At 42.1% G+C, this 15,021-nt stretch overlaps 1 protein-coding gene across 2 annotated transcripts in view; it reads left to right on the top strand.

The window, feature by feature from the left end:
- Positions 1 to 13,195, top strand: part of CD226 (CD226 molecule) — a 92,258-nt gene extending 79,063 nt beyond the window's left edge. For both annotated transcript variants that reach the window (XM_075921041.2, XM_014572699.4), the window contains exons 4-6: positions 3,681 to 3,792; positions 5,271 to 5,331; positions 9,835 to 13,195. In XM_075921041.2, coding sequence (XP_075777156.2) covers positions 3,681 to 3,792; positions 5,271 to 5,331; positions 9,835 to 9,972 — 311 coding nt within the window. In that variant the 3' untranslated portion in view covers positions 9,973 to 13,195. The remainder of the gene's footprint in view (positions 1 to 3,680; positions 3,793 to 5,270; positions 5,332 to 9,834) is intronic.
- Positions 13,196 to 15,021: the final 1,826 nt, after the last annotated feature.

Here is a 15,021-nt window from a genome sequence, read left to right as displayed (position 1 = left end):
TGGAAGGAAATGTAACATGCTTTTCTCTTCTCCTTTGTCATTATAAACATATGACAAATCAAGCTCAAAACATAAAGCCAGAGGCTTTTCTATGTGCATAATATTACAGCCCTGCAATCCACAGTTATCCACTCAATGTCTACTGGTATCCGTATTTGCAGATGCGGACGAGGATATTGGCAGTTCATTTTTGCAGATGCAGATACAAAATTGTGTATCCATTCTGGGCTCTACTTAGAATATGAAAGTGCTTCAATTTCAGTTCGTGTAGTCTGTCAGAATGCTGTAATGTCCCCTGTCCCTTCAGCAACATAAACATTTGAGTTTATTTTTGTTATTGTAAAATAATATTGAAATTAAAGCATGGGATCCTATGTGCATGTTCGCATTGAAGAGAAGCTGGTGAACAAATTACAGTCTCTCTTCACGGTAGCCATTAACCATTGTCAGTTTCTTTTGTCCTTCTCCTAAGTGTTCATCTCTGCTATGAGGCCCACAGAACACAGTAATCTGGTAATGTTTAAGCAGGTAGTGAGTTGTGATGACTGCCACTGGTTGGCTTGTCTCACATACATACCATGCATTTAGCTAGTCCCTGGTTAAACGTATTCCTGTTATTGCTACCTTGCCCTTCCTACCTCATCACCTGCCTACTAGTCTGCTGCTTGCCTGTTTAAACTGTAAGCTCCTTGGGACAGGGTCTGTCTCTTTCTTTGTGTCTATAGGATCTATACACCCAGGATGGTGTAGTAATATAGGCAGGAGTGGCCCTAATGAGCTACTGGCAACTGGTGCCCCACCTCCAAAAGCCCTCGATGGCCGTTTAACTTGGCGCCCTAGGCGACCGCCTACGTTGCCTGTATTGATGGGCCACCACTGAATATAGGCTCAGTAGTACAAATAATAAATAGTAATGTCAAAATGATGTATGCAGCACTTTTAAGACTAACAAGATGGCTTAATAGATGATGAGCTTTTCTGGCCCACGAAAGCTCATCACCTATTAAACCATTTTGTTAGTCTTTGAAGTGCTACATAGTTTTTCCTTTTCTTTTAGCAATATCAGACTAACTCGGCTACCTCTCTATTACTATTGAAAATGATGTATGGTGAGAGTTCTCAAGTTCTTTAGTAACTGGACAGACCTTAATAGAGAGTTTTTCTCATGGTCTGCTTTCCTTCCATTTTCAATTACTTAGGCTTTGTCCGTGCTGGCAATTGAGTGACAAAGCTTTTGTTGTAGCATTTCTCCTCTCTCTCCCCCATATGACAAAAGCTTTGCTATACTTGCCACATACTTTCTGTACTTGTACTAGTGTAAACAGTGCTTTGTTGGCAGGCGATTTTTGTCCACAAAAGTGTCGACAGTGTTTAGCCAGCCTGGCTTGACACAGCCATGTCACTAAAATGGTGTAGTGTAGATATATTCTGAACATCTGTGACAATTACAGTAATTGCTTATATTAAAAATAATATTAGGAAGGCACTTCAGCTGTCTTTTAATAGATGGAAACCAAGAGGCAAGACAACAGAATGTGACCAACCATGGCTTCCTGCATTACTGTTTGAGAACCAATGATAGAAGTCTTGATTTTTAATAAACCAGATACTTGCTTTTCTCATCCCATTTCCTCTTTACTATTTGCTACTTTCATTTTTGTGTCACATCAGAATTTGATAACCGTAACTTTATTTGGTTTTACGTTCTATTTTCTTTGGTTAGATCTTACACTTTATGTGCAAAATATAAGAAGCAGAAGAACATTAGGAAACATTTTTTCCTGTGCAAATATCTGGACAGAATCTCACCCACCACTCAGGTGGGCTAGGTGGTATGTCTCTTTGCACCTGACATTCACACTATGCATCTTAGAGTCTGCAGACAGGAGATGAAAGCAGCTAGCTAAAGCATATGCTGCTATTAACAGCTAGTGTTATCTGAGTGGCACCTACCTCCTGCTTATGGGAGGAGAAAGCAGTGCATTGTGGTGGGCTGCACAAAGGCTGATTTAGAAGTTGTGGTTTAACATACTTTTTTTCTGCTTTTCTTAATTAGTACCAAGAATATGAGAAAATCTATTCAGTATAAGTATTGTGTGTGAAGTAAACAGGACTGAAGAAGGATAGTTGTCGGCCTCAGGCACTGGACTGATACTCAGTTCCTGTCTCTAACAGTTTTTGAGTAGTCTTGGACAAGTCACTCTCCCTCCTTGCTTCAGTTTTCCCATCTGTAAAATGGGGATAATCACTCCTTATGTATTAGGAGTATTGTGAGACTATATTGAATAAAATTTGTGGTGCTCAGATGAGGGGAACTATATAAACAGATTGAGGCTGAGTACAGGTTGTACCCCTGAAAACGGGTATTCTCTGGTCCAGAACTATCTATGGACCAGCAAAACCATGGATGCACCTGGACTAGCGAGCCCCTGAAGGGCAGGAGGGCCAGCAGCCTGGCTGGGGCCAAGGACAGTGGGGCCAGAGGAACTCCACCACAGTGCTGGACCAGAGACTGGAAAGCAACGTGGAGCCAGGGAATGGGGAATTCCAGGCACCCATGGCAGAACTGGATTGGGAGCCAGAGAAGCCCGGCTGCCTATGGCAGCCCACAGCAGCATGGAGATGAGAACCCTGACAGCCAGTGGCAGTGTGGAGCTGGGGGCTGGAGAAACCTGGCCACCAATGGCAGTGCAAGTCTGGAAAAATCTGGCCACACAAAGCAGCATGGGCCAGGGGTGGAGAACCCCAGCTGCCAAAGGCAGCATGGGGCTGGCAGTAGCAGAGTGAGGGAGAGGGTGGGGAGAAGGGGGAGAGGGTAGAGGGTGCCAGAGTCAGGGGGGCAGCTGGCTCTGGGCTCATGGCATGGGACACCTCCCCTGGTCCAGCAAATTCTGGTCCCGACCAGGGAGGGCCAACCTGTATGAAGTGATTGTTGGCCTACTCAGGGCTGCTGACGGGAATAGGCAAAGAGGGCAATTGTCCCAGGACCCTGGGATTTTAAAGCACCCTGAGCTCCAGGCTGCTGCTACCATAGCATTAGCACCGTGTGGAGCCCCAGGCCTTTAAATCGCCACTGGCGCGCCACAGGATCTGGTCTGGGTTTTGAGGGCTGGCTGAGGGAGCTGCAGCATTGTCTGGGTGGTACTGAGGGCTGACTGCCCAAGCCTGGCCCCTTCCAGTTGAGGATTGACCCTTCTGGGGAGGGTCTGGAGCTGAGTCCTCTCCATGTTGTCCAGAGTCTGGCAACATCCTTGTTTAGGATAATCTCTGTAGATTAAAGCACAGGCTATATCTGATTCTGCAATAACTTTTACATGACCAGCATGCAGTATTTTTTATTACTTCTACCTGAAGAGATCTTGTCAGAGATATCAGCTGCTGGTTTCCTCAGTGGGCAGAAAATGAGCTGTGTGATGCATTGTTTTGTCCCCCTATGTCTGTATTTGTGCTCTTCTGTGATATCAATGTAAACTCTGCTGAGAGCCCCAGTCTAGACACAGGTAACAGTGAAGAATTGATCCTGAGGCCGGAGGGAAGAAAGGGAGAGCTAGTCTCATTTTCTCCTTTAGCTTTCACTGAATATGTTTTTATCCATAGAATTGTTGATTTGAACCTTAGCGCATATGAACATTTTCTGCCTCTTCAAACTATTGATGATCTTTATTATCATTATCTTCTAGCAACTTTGGATCATCACTGGCATGTTTTGCTTGTTGCTGGAGGGGCTTCTGCCACACTATTACTACTCGTAACCATACTGATCATCACCATCACTCTTGTTTATTGTAGAAAGTAAGTAGATTAACAGATCAAGTCCCTTTACATCGAGATAGCTCTAAGGCAGGGGTTGGCAAGACAGCCTCTGCAGGCCAGATCTGGCCCACCAAGCTGATGGATTTGACCTGCGGCTGCACTGCCACTCCTCCACCCTAGACCAATTGAGACCTGGGGACAGGAGAGCGTGTGAAGTCTCCTCCACTGCCAGAGGTGCATAGTGCCAGAGGGAACTGCTGGCTGTTTTCAAACAGTCGGCGGTTCCCTCTAACCACTGAATGCCCCTGGCAGGGCGGAGGCAGGGGGCGAGAGACATCTGATTGGCCTGGGGATGGGGGAAGCATGCAAAGTCTTCTCCCACTGCGGTGCCTAGAGGGAACCACCAGCTGTTTTAAAACAGCTGGCAATTCTTTCTACTTGCTGCAGGGGACCGGGAGAGGAAAGGAAAAGGCTTCATGTATTCCCCCACCCCCAGGCCAATCAGGGTTTGTGGGTGGAGGAGCACGAAAAGTCTCTTGGCCACGCCCCTTCCACTGAGGCCTGGCTCTTTCTGTGGCAGCCTGGAGCCACTTCAGAAATTTCTGAAGTAGCCCCCTTTTAAAAATTATTGCCCACCCCTGCTCTAACGGCTCAAGGACCTCATATTGGATAGCCTTCCACTGACATAACTGCTTAACACCCTAATATTCTCTTTTAGAATTGTTTTTTAAAATGGTATGTGGAAATGTATTTTTTTTAAATTCACCCCTTTATTTTAAATTAAATAATCAACATTTGGAACAGTTTGGTACTATAGCTCATAGAAAAAAATTATGAATGTTTCAATATTTTCCTCATTTTAAAAAAAAAAGCAAGTTTCAAAATTTGAAAACATTCCAGCATGTTGTAAGCTTCGTGTTTCTACGAAATGCTTGTGTGGCATAAACCACAGCTGGCACATTCTGTGATTACATGATAATGGATTACATTCTCAAATTATGGTCCATGGGAAATGACCACCTCAAATTTACGGCATCTCTTCAACCTCTTTTATTCATTTTTTAACTTAGATTTTATGTTTTTGGTTTTTTGTATGGCAAAAACAATAAAATAACGAAAGAAATCCCCTCTTCCAATAAAAAGTACTTTTAGAAAAAGGCCATGTTAGCAATTTGTCAAATATGTTTTCACATTTTCCAGAAAAGGAGTTGTTTTTTAAAATGTATTACTTATGTTCCAATTTTGTGCTCAGACCTATATGAAGCAAAGTCCGACTGACTGCCTACAGAGGCTGATCGGAGTTTGTTCTTATTCTTGGTTTGAGTAAGAAGGTAACCCAATCCTCCAATATCTTTGTAATTTCCAGTTCTAACTGGGAAGCAAAATCCCAAGATTCTAAATGGCCTTTTAGATTCTTGATGTTATTTTTGTACTGATATTATTATACAGAATTTATCTGCTAAATTATGTAAATGTGCACTTCCACTGTAACATTTCTATTGAATGCTTGTCACCAGAAAGAAAAGGAGGAGGATCATGAAAGCCCTGTCAAAAACTCTGCAATCCACTCAGACCCGGGTAAGACTGGCCAAACAACATCTTGCCTTTTTTCTCCCCAGTGTCTTTATTTTTGAGTAATTTAAATATGACAACATGAAAACAATACTGAGATTGTGATTTAGCTTGTACTGCCTTACTACTGCTGCTTTTTTCTCTGTCTCCATGAAACATGCTCACACTTGTTAGTAACAGCAAAGCCTAGTGATCCGAGTATTAATCCAGGCACCAGGAATGCCTGAGTTCCGATCCTGCCTATGGGCTAGTCCTGCACATCACCATCCTCAAGCTAGTGGAAATTGGTACTCAGCAGCTCTCCAAATCAGGCCTTGTTCTTTTTGTCCTAAATATAGATTTATGGCCTTGTTTTTGAACTCCCAAATTTGAAAATTTGACTTTAATACTTTTTCTGGATTTGTTTCCCTTGAGTAAAAATGGATTACTATCTTAAGAGAAGTGTTGCAAGGGTTAGTTAATATTTGTTAAAGAATTTAACAGTATTAAACATGAAAGTGCTATTTTGGCAGTGATCTTTCTATCATATAAGATGGTAGATATTGTTGCAATGAGTCTTGAAGGCCAAACCCATCATTCCTCCATATACTGCATGAATGTTTAATGTTGGAAACTGCAGATAACATTGGTTCATTCTATTTGATATTTCTTGAGTTGTCTTAAAAACAATACATAAACATAGATATGCAGGACTTCTGCTGTGGGAGTAGTATAACAAACAGGAGAACATGCTATGTTTGGGAGCTGAGCTGAGAGTTCACCAACTCTAATTTTGTAGGGAAGATACCTAGTTTTCAAAGGTTTTTCTCTTTTTGGTTCTTGAGAAGTGGGACCCAAACAGTCAGATGTAAACCTATTAAGAAATGTGTGGTCCTTAGAATGTTATAGAGCCCTAAGAATGCAAAAGTGAGGGATGGGGGCTGACTTAATTCTGCTTCTGCCTATCCTCTCCATTCCTCTTCATAGACCCTCAGTCCTGGCCATCTTTGCAATCTTCTTCTCTGAGCACTGTGTAACTTTTCACATTGGGTATGGGTCTTTTGTCTCTCCTACCCTTCACTAGCTTGTATCCGGTTGCATGGTAGATTTCTTCAAACCTCCATCTGCACTCCTAGTCTTCGCTGCCTCCCTTCTATCCAATATTACCAAGAGAGAGGTGAAGCAAGCTGTAAGGAGAGTACAGGTCTCAGAGAAATCACTGCTTTCAGAAATCTCCCCTTTTCTGTGATACTGAACCCTAGTGAGGCCTGTTACCCATGCTCATATTAAGGAAAAGCGGCGAGGAGTCCTGTGGCACCTTATAGACTAATTGAAGTGTTGGAGCATAAGCTTTCGTGGGCAAAGACCCACTTCGTCACATGCATCTGACGAAGTGGGTCTTTGCCCACGAAAGCTTATGCTCCAACACTTCAGTTAGTCTATAAGGTGCCACAGGACTCCTCGCCGCTTTTGCAGATTCAGACTAACACGGCTACCCCTCTGATACTTGACATCTTAAGGAACTGTCTAGTTCATAAAACAATTAATTCAGAATTGCTAGTATTTTAAGAGTGGTGGAAGCTTGCAGTTGATTTTATCCATCATCTGCTGTATGCTATTTGAAATTGTTTGAAATTTGTGTTTCGAATTGTGTCTCACAGCCTAGCTTCTCCTGCTGCTTGATCCTAGAATGAAGTGTTAAAAGCCCTGTGTTTATGAAAAAAGGTGGTGGTGGTTTTTTGGTTCGATTTTGTCTTGAAAATGAGTGAGCCTCAGCAGTTCCCTTGGCTAATTTTTTTTTTAACCACTTCAGCTTTCTGGGCCAGGTTCTACATGGTGTAAATCTGAGGCATTCCAGTGAAGTCAGTGGTTCTATATGGTTCAGACTGAGTGACGATCTGGCCCCTTTTTACCCTCTGCCTTTATTCTGAATAGAATCACAAAGGGAGGAATTGCAGTAGCGATTACAGGCAGTCCCCGGGTTACGTACAAGATAGGGACTGTAGGTTTGTTCTTAAGTTGAATCTGTATGTAAGTTGGAACTGGTGTCCAGATTCAGACACTGCTGAAACTGACCGCCAGTTCTGACTTACATACAGAATCAACTTAAGAACCCCAGGCGTCCCCAAGTCAGCTGCTGCTGAAACTGATCAGCAGCTGATTCCAGGAAGCCCGGGGCAGAGCAACTCTGCCTGGGGCTTCCTGTAGTCAGCGCTGGTCAGTTTCAGCAGAAGCTGACTTGGGGATGCCTGGGGCAGAGCAGCTGGGGTGCTGCCGGGTTGGTCCAGTAGTGCCCAGAGCGGGCGCTGCAGGACCAATCGGCAGCGCCCCAGCTGCTCTGCCCCAGAGTCCAAAACAAAAGCCTGGTCTGCTGGGGGGGGGGGGGGAAGCACACTAGCTGCGCCCCCCCCCCCAGCAGACCAGGGACACGGGGAGCAGAGCCGCAGCGGCAGCAGGGTGCCGCGCCTCTGAGGCTTTGCTCTGCCAAAGCCTCAGAGGCGAGGGACCCCGCCACGGCTGCGGCTTAAGTCTGGGTGCCTGTGGTCTGCTGGGGACGGTCCCCAGCAGACCACAGGCTCCCGGACTGAAGCCGCAGCCGCGGGGGGGTCCCGCGCCTCTGAGGCTTTGCCAGAGCAAAGCCTCAGAGGCGCGGGGAACCGCCGCTGCTCCCGCTTCAGTCTGAGTGCCTGTGGTGTGCTGGGGACGGTCCCCAGCACACCACAGGCACTCAGACTGAAGCGGCAGCAGCGGCGGTCCCCGCGCCTCTGAGGCTTTGCTCTGGCAAAGCCTCAGAAGCGCGGGAACCCGCCCGGTGCCCCTGGTCTGCTGGAGATGGTCTCCAGCAGACCAGGGGCACCGGAGCAGCTTACGAACGGACATAAGTCGGATCCGCGTAAGTCGGGGACTGCCTGTACTCTTTCTAGGCAAAATTATGTGATTCTGGTTAGCAGAGTGATCAGACTTTTTAGGTGAAATAGTGGGAATCTTTTCTAAACATGGCCATAGACTTTGAGAGGGGATTTTGGCAGTTGGAGAAGTGTCAGGTTTGGGGTGAGGAAAAGGGTTGAAAGTGTGTTTGGCAGCTAGCCTAGGAGGAATGGAGGTGATCTGCATTGGAGAAGGAAAGGCCTGTGTTTGGATTGTTTGCCAGCTAGAAGGGGAGAATAAAAGATCTTTCTCCTTTCACTTCTTTCATTGTTTATTGCCATCCTTCATCCCTTCTCTTCTAACCTTGTTCTCCACTCCTCCAACCCTTCTTCTGCTCCATCTGTCAAGTAATGGTGCAGCAAATGAGAAGGTGGAACCACTGCAGGAGCAGCCTGTCAGTCTCCCTCCCATTTCAAATTGATGGGATTAGGCAGAACAGCTCTGAAATTCGGACAATCTGTGAAGTCCAGATACTTGGGCACCTTGCTTAGCTGAATGTATTTGAATGATTGGCTTCTGTACAAATACTAATCAATTATATTTAGTTTAAAATACTGATGTCACTATCTTTGTTGCTTGCAAGATACCAAAAAGTTTAGCACCTCACTGGAGTGTTGTGGTCATAAATACTTGAATGATTGTGAGGTACTCAGTCACAGAGTTCATGTAAATACATAACATAACTTCTGAGAACACAGTGAATTATAGGAATAGCTCTTGCCTCAGAGATCTAGAACAATGTTAAGAGTAGCCATTGTCAAGGGGACAAAAACCCTGTCTGGTTCCTTAAGAAAACAGATTGTGGAAAATTGAATAGGAGCTGACTTGCCTGGTCACCCAAAATGTGGCATTTTTGAGGTTTATAGTAGGCTAGTCTATCTGTGAATTATTCTCCAGTTTTGTTTGCCTAAGTACTTCCAGAAGGGACTAGGATAAAATACTGTAAGACAGATTGGTCCTTATGTGGTTTTTTTCCTGAGTAGAAACAAGATTAATTGCCTTTTATTGCTGCAGGGGGAGCAGGTCACTTAGTATTGACAAATAAAGGATATATATGCTGTTCAGAATCAATAGATGGAAACGTAACATACTAGAGATCTTGAGAGAAATCCTGTCATCAGATTTCCAACCCTGTCTGGGTATAGTACAACTAAGCCTCCAGATTTTTGTGTTTTTAAATAAATGTGTATGTCTGAAAATTTCCATGGAAAGAAAAATTACTAAAGTGTATAAAAGATCTAGATGTTTTGAGAATTTTCTGGAACTTTTTGAAATGTTCAGAACACTAAAAGTACCAGGTTCCCCCTCCCTTCTCTGTTCTTTCCAACCATAATTTCACTACTGCTGTAAAAGGAGATCTAGGCTCAGGGCTATTCCCAAGTTAATCTCAGTCTTGATCCAAAAGTCCTAAACTGCTTTTCTTCATTTTTCTGGCATTCCTAGTACTGTTCAAGAGACACCATCCAAACCCCAACACTAACAGAGCCCCTTAAGCTTTAGCTCCATTGTTAACATCTCCCTTGATTAAATAAAGTGTCCCTATCTAGCAAACCACTGACTTGCAGTTCACTACTGACATTTTTAACTGATTTATGTTTCTAGCCCAGTAATAGTTATGGGAGATCTAATTTTCATGGCACACCAAACGTCAGAAGAGGAGAAGCATCAATATCTGGGCAGAGTGATGAGATTTATGTCAACTACCGAGACTTCTCGCGCAAACCTAAGACAAGAGTATGAGTTTCCTTCTCATATCTGAATGATGTAACCAAATCACATTTTGCATCATTGACTTTTTATTCTCTTTGTACCAACTTGACCTTTAATTTCTTAGTCTCTATCAGCTAAGTGACTTTGATGTATCAATGCAGCAAGAGAGTATATGTCTACAATTTACATCTTCAGAGCTGCTAACTTCATTTCAAACAATCATTTTGGCAGGCAGAGGGGAAATAAATTAAAGAAGTAAATTCAGAGCTAGTGTACCTCTCATGGCACTGGAGCTGCATCTGCTTGCACCAGATCTGAATCTGGTCCTGAAAATTTATATGACGGAGTGAAGAAGATAAGTGTTCTTTTCTGTCTAGATCCAGGTATTGAACATCTGAAGAGGCACTCACCTTCTGTGCTTTATAAGAAGGGCTCACATGAGGTCTTCATCCCTCCCTCTCCATCACCATACAAGGTGTTCAAGCAGTCACTCAGGCCCTAATGAGTTGAGGGAAGGATAGCAGTCTGGCCCTGACGCACAGTCAGGTGAAAACAAAACCCAATCACTGGAAAAATATATGTTGTAATAATTTATTATAAGGTTTGGTTGCACAAAAATAAATGAGAACAAGGAGGATACAAGAATAAATGAGGCAAGCAGAAGAAAAAAGCATGATTAGAAACACTTACAAAATGATACATATACATACACATACATAGATGTGTATATATTCTGAAGGAACCTACAGAAGAAAATGAACAAAAGTAGAAGAAGAAACAAAACCAGAAGGCAGACCTGAGAATTAGGGGTCTACACATCCTGTTGGCCCTTACACAAGTGCTTTTTGTGGAATGTCTCTAGGTGTGCGCAGGACAATCACTTTAACATGAGGGAGGAATCCAGGCGAGTGCTATCATGAAGATAGTAGTCACATACGGCTGCATACTATAATGCCTGTACATACTGTATGCTGTATGTCAGGCTGATTAATTACACCTGCTTGGTCTGATATGCCCTTTCTCTTTAAGCACTAGTGAAAGTGGTATTGAAGTTGAATATTTCTGGAAAGGGGGGAAAAAAGTTATCATTCTTCCTAAGCATTAATTACCAGTTCCATTGAGTTTGGCAGGAAAAAGAGCATTGACAACACTCTGAAGGCTAAAACCACATTTTATTTAGCCTCCTGCAACAGAAGGCAGCTTTCATGTGAATAAGAAAATAGCAATCTCTATTCTTCTGGTCATTGTGTGGAGATGGGTGTCCCAAGGTACCAAAGGGGATCACAGTATTGTGTAGCTAGTCTACACATCAGCTAAATTGAAGTAGTGTAAGACTAAAAATTTGTCCAAACCTATCATTGAAAAGTTTCATTGTTCATAATGTCCAATAACCTTAGAAAATTTCTTTTTCTTTTTTGAGCTGTGTACGCCCAACAAATACCTATAGAGTTTAAAAGGGGGACTTTATTATTTCCGCCTACTTAAGTATTTAGTAAAAGTTATCACATGAATGATGAAACTGCACTATTAATAAATTGGAATTTTTTTAACCTGAGTTATCACATCATACCAGATCATTTAAAATTGTGCACAGTATTATAAGCAGAACCTTGTATAAATGGGCCTCTTCTCTAAGCTGAATCTGATGACCCCATTTATATTCAAATGTGAAACTACTAATATAATGAATTGATTTAAGTTTCCCAGTCAGAGCTCCAGAAGACTCAAGTTATAAATAAAAGAGGTGGGAATGATCCCCTGTTTCAGAAGCAGAATTTTCACTCGCCATGCATCCATACTAATCTCCTTAGACTAAAGGGTTGTCTGTACTAAGGGCAAAAGATGGGGAATTGTGTTTTGCTTGTTCTTGATGTTTACTTGACATGGAGGTCACTAGCATTTCTGTGTTTTTCAAAAGATTTTAACATTTTCCAGATTTTAGGGGGAAAAAAATCTATATTGCACATCTTGGCATTTTGTTTAATCTATTTTAATTCAAATTCCATAGAGGTTTTGCATCTATGAAGACAGTTTACAGGGAAAATTGTGTTAACACATCACACATAGCATAATAAAAGTAATATATTAATTCTTTCCAATAAAAGACCAAGCACCAGCTTAAATTTGTACCGTCATCATAACAAAATATCAGTGAACAGCAGCTGAATCCCAGACAAAACCATTACAAAAAAAAAAAGGAAAAGAAAACCTTGCCAATGTCTGAAACAGCAAAATCAGTAAGTTAAAAAAAATCTTAAAGAGCCTGTGGAATTTTAGAAATATGCACATTTCATTTTACATATTTTATATCCAGATGACCACCAACTTGAATAGTTCAAGCTCCCAATCTAAATCCTGCACATAGGTAAAATTTTCAGAAACATCTAAATACCTGAGGGTCCTAGCATCTAAATAATTCTAAGTCCTGTCTTTCAAAAGCAACATAGGCTTTTGAGAACATAAATATCACTGACTTGCTATGAAACTTAGGTGTTTAACAACCAGATTTTTCAGGCACCTATAGATGCAGATAGGCAAGCTGTGGGATTTTGAAAAGCACTGAAGCAAGTTATATGCATACCTGCCATTTGGATTAACAGGAAATAAGTGCTGAGCCAGTTTTGAAAATGTGGCTGTTACGCACTTCTGAAAATGGAACGTAGGCTTCCAAAACACTCAGAAGCATTTGAAAATGTTACCTGACAATCAGTTCTCAGACGAAAGCAGCTTAGGTGTCTCACTTCCTACAAGCTGAGATAGATGTGGAAAAATGTGGATAGCTCATCCATGCTGGAAAATATGCATCTTGGGGTAAGCGAAATCTGTCACATATGGCTGTTTGATCTTCTGTTTTTGAAGGTTATGAACAAAATGTTATATTGAATATTTCCAAAATCTAGTAACCACCCTCAGGGCTCACAGAACTGAGGTGAATTCTATTTCAGAGTAAATGATGCAGTTGTCATGGCACCCTGCCTTTTGTCAGCAGTGTGTCTAATACAAAGATGCATTCTGGGTACAGTTACTTTTCCATCATGTGGGGTATTAAAAAAATTCTATTTAAAAAGACAAGCTTAAGGTTAGTATCTATGGTACAGCATTCTATGTTGTTTTATCTTGGCAGAAAACAATTTTTTATATTTTATAATTTTTATATGTAATATCAATGTTTATTTTTAAGCTTGTTTTTAATCCATTTAAATTTCTATGTGAAATTATGTGGGTGGAAGCAACATTAAATGCCAAAAGATTACAGCAGTCATCCTTAAATCAATATCTAATATGTTTGCAAACAACATTTTTTGTACTTTGCCTATCTATAAATTTTGCTATCCTCTGTGGAAATACTTTTTCATCAATGTGTGTGCATGGAGGAATCAATGTTTCCAGACGCTTGCCAATTAAAAATCAAATCCTTTCTAGCCTACCTGTACTTAGGAAATAACTGGAACACTTGTAATACTGAGGTACATTTATGAAGTTATCTAAGGCAATTGACATATTTTAAGAGTCAACACTTTCCTAGCAATACAGGGCAAAATTGAAAGTGCTTTGGAGAGGCAGTTAAGATGCAGGTGGGGGCTCAGGGATGGGCAGGGCCAAAGGTTTGTGGTGTGGGATGCTTACCTGGAGTAGGTCCCATTTAGTGTGTGGGGGGAGAACATGTGGGTCCACATGATCCTGAGTTCGTTTGCAGGCATCATCCTCCACAGATCCTATTGGCTGCGATTCCCAGTCAATGGAAGCTCTAAGGATGGAGCTTGCAGGTGAGTGTAGCAAGGGAACTGTGGTGACATTACTCCAGCCTAGCTGGATGAAAAACGTTAGTGTGAGGAACTATCTCCCCTGCATCCCTGCCGGGCAGAGCCAAAAAGCAGGGGCTTTTGGTGGTTGCACACCCTAACACCCCTTTCTTAATCTAGTGAGAGGCTCAGGGAGCTGCTGCTATGCCAACTGGTACATGGCCCCATACCATAACTCACCTTATGTCTGACATGCTCATTGCCCCAAGTTAATGTTATCATTATCTATATGAAAAAAAGACTTCATGTAAGGTATTATATTTAAACTGCGAACATGCCAGTTATTTGCATGATTTAGCTACAGGTGGTGTATAAAAATTACAGTTGTGCGCTGGAAATAGGGTCTTAGAATTTGTTTGGCCAGAAGCACATTAGCCACACCCAGCCTAATTTAGTCAAAGGAATGTTGTCACCATTGTAAATTGAGAAAGATGAGGACAGGAACAATAGAAGTATATTTACACGTAAAGTAAACATAGAAGCAGGTGGGAAGATGACCACTCAGTCACAATGGATAGTAGCCCAAGGAAGCCTTTCTAGCTCTTAAGAGAATCAGTGGACTTATGGAAAATATAATCTCACCTGACACACACACGAGGTCAGCAATTTTAAAATCTCAATCCCTCAAACCCTGAAATCTGTAGAACTAGTCTATAGATGTGAAGCCTGTTTATATCAAGATTGTAACTTGCTTCAGTTAAGTTTTAATCACTAGAAAGTGTGTGTGTGTGTGTGGGGGGTGTTTTGTAATCCTTCATATCTCCTCCACTCTTACTTGAAACCACTTAAAAATATGTTCTTTGTTAATAAATGTATCCTTATTTGATTACAAAACCATCTCAGTGCTGTTATGTGGAAGGTGAAGTGTGGGGTTCTCCAGCAAACCAAACGGGGGGATGTGTACCCTGTCTGTTTTAGGAGGCAGAAAACTTGATAACTTGAGTGTCCAGTGAGAGTGACTGAATGCTGGAGAAAAAAACATTGTTGGGAAACACATGTTCATTGATGGCTCCTGGTAAGGCAAGGTCTGGATTGGTAGAGTCCTGAAAAGTTTGCTGGCAAGACAGACAAGCTAGGATAAAGCTTAACAGTCGCACAGCTCACTTTTGCTAAGGCAGATCATTAACATCGTGGGGCACAGCAAGACATTACAAATTGATATTGTCACCTTTCACCAGAAAATAGCAAACTTCTCAGTGATTTATAACACATTTTAAACAACACGACCAACACTTTATTTAATTAGAGTGTTACATCAACTCCTCTGTTAAAACCT

This window comes from Pelodiscus sinensis, chromosome 2 (genome assembly GCF_052426305.1).
Source record: "Pelodiscus sinensis isolate ZL-2025 chromosome 2, ASM5242630v1, whole genome shotgun sequence".
NCBI classification, from domain to species: domain Eukaryota; kingdom Metazoa; phylum Chordata; order Testudines; family Trionychidae; genus Pelodiscus; species Pelodiscus sinensis.
This window is presented reverse-complemented; position numbering and strand designations above follow the sequence as displayed.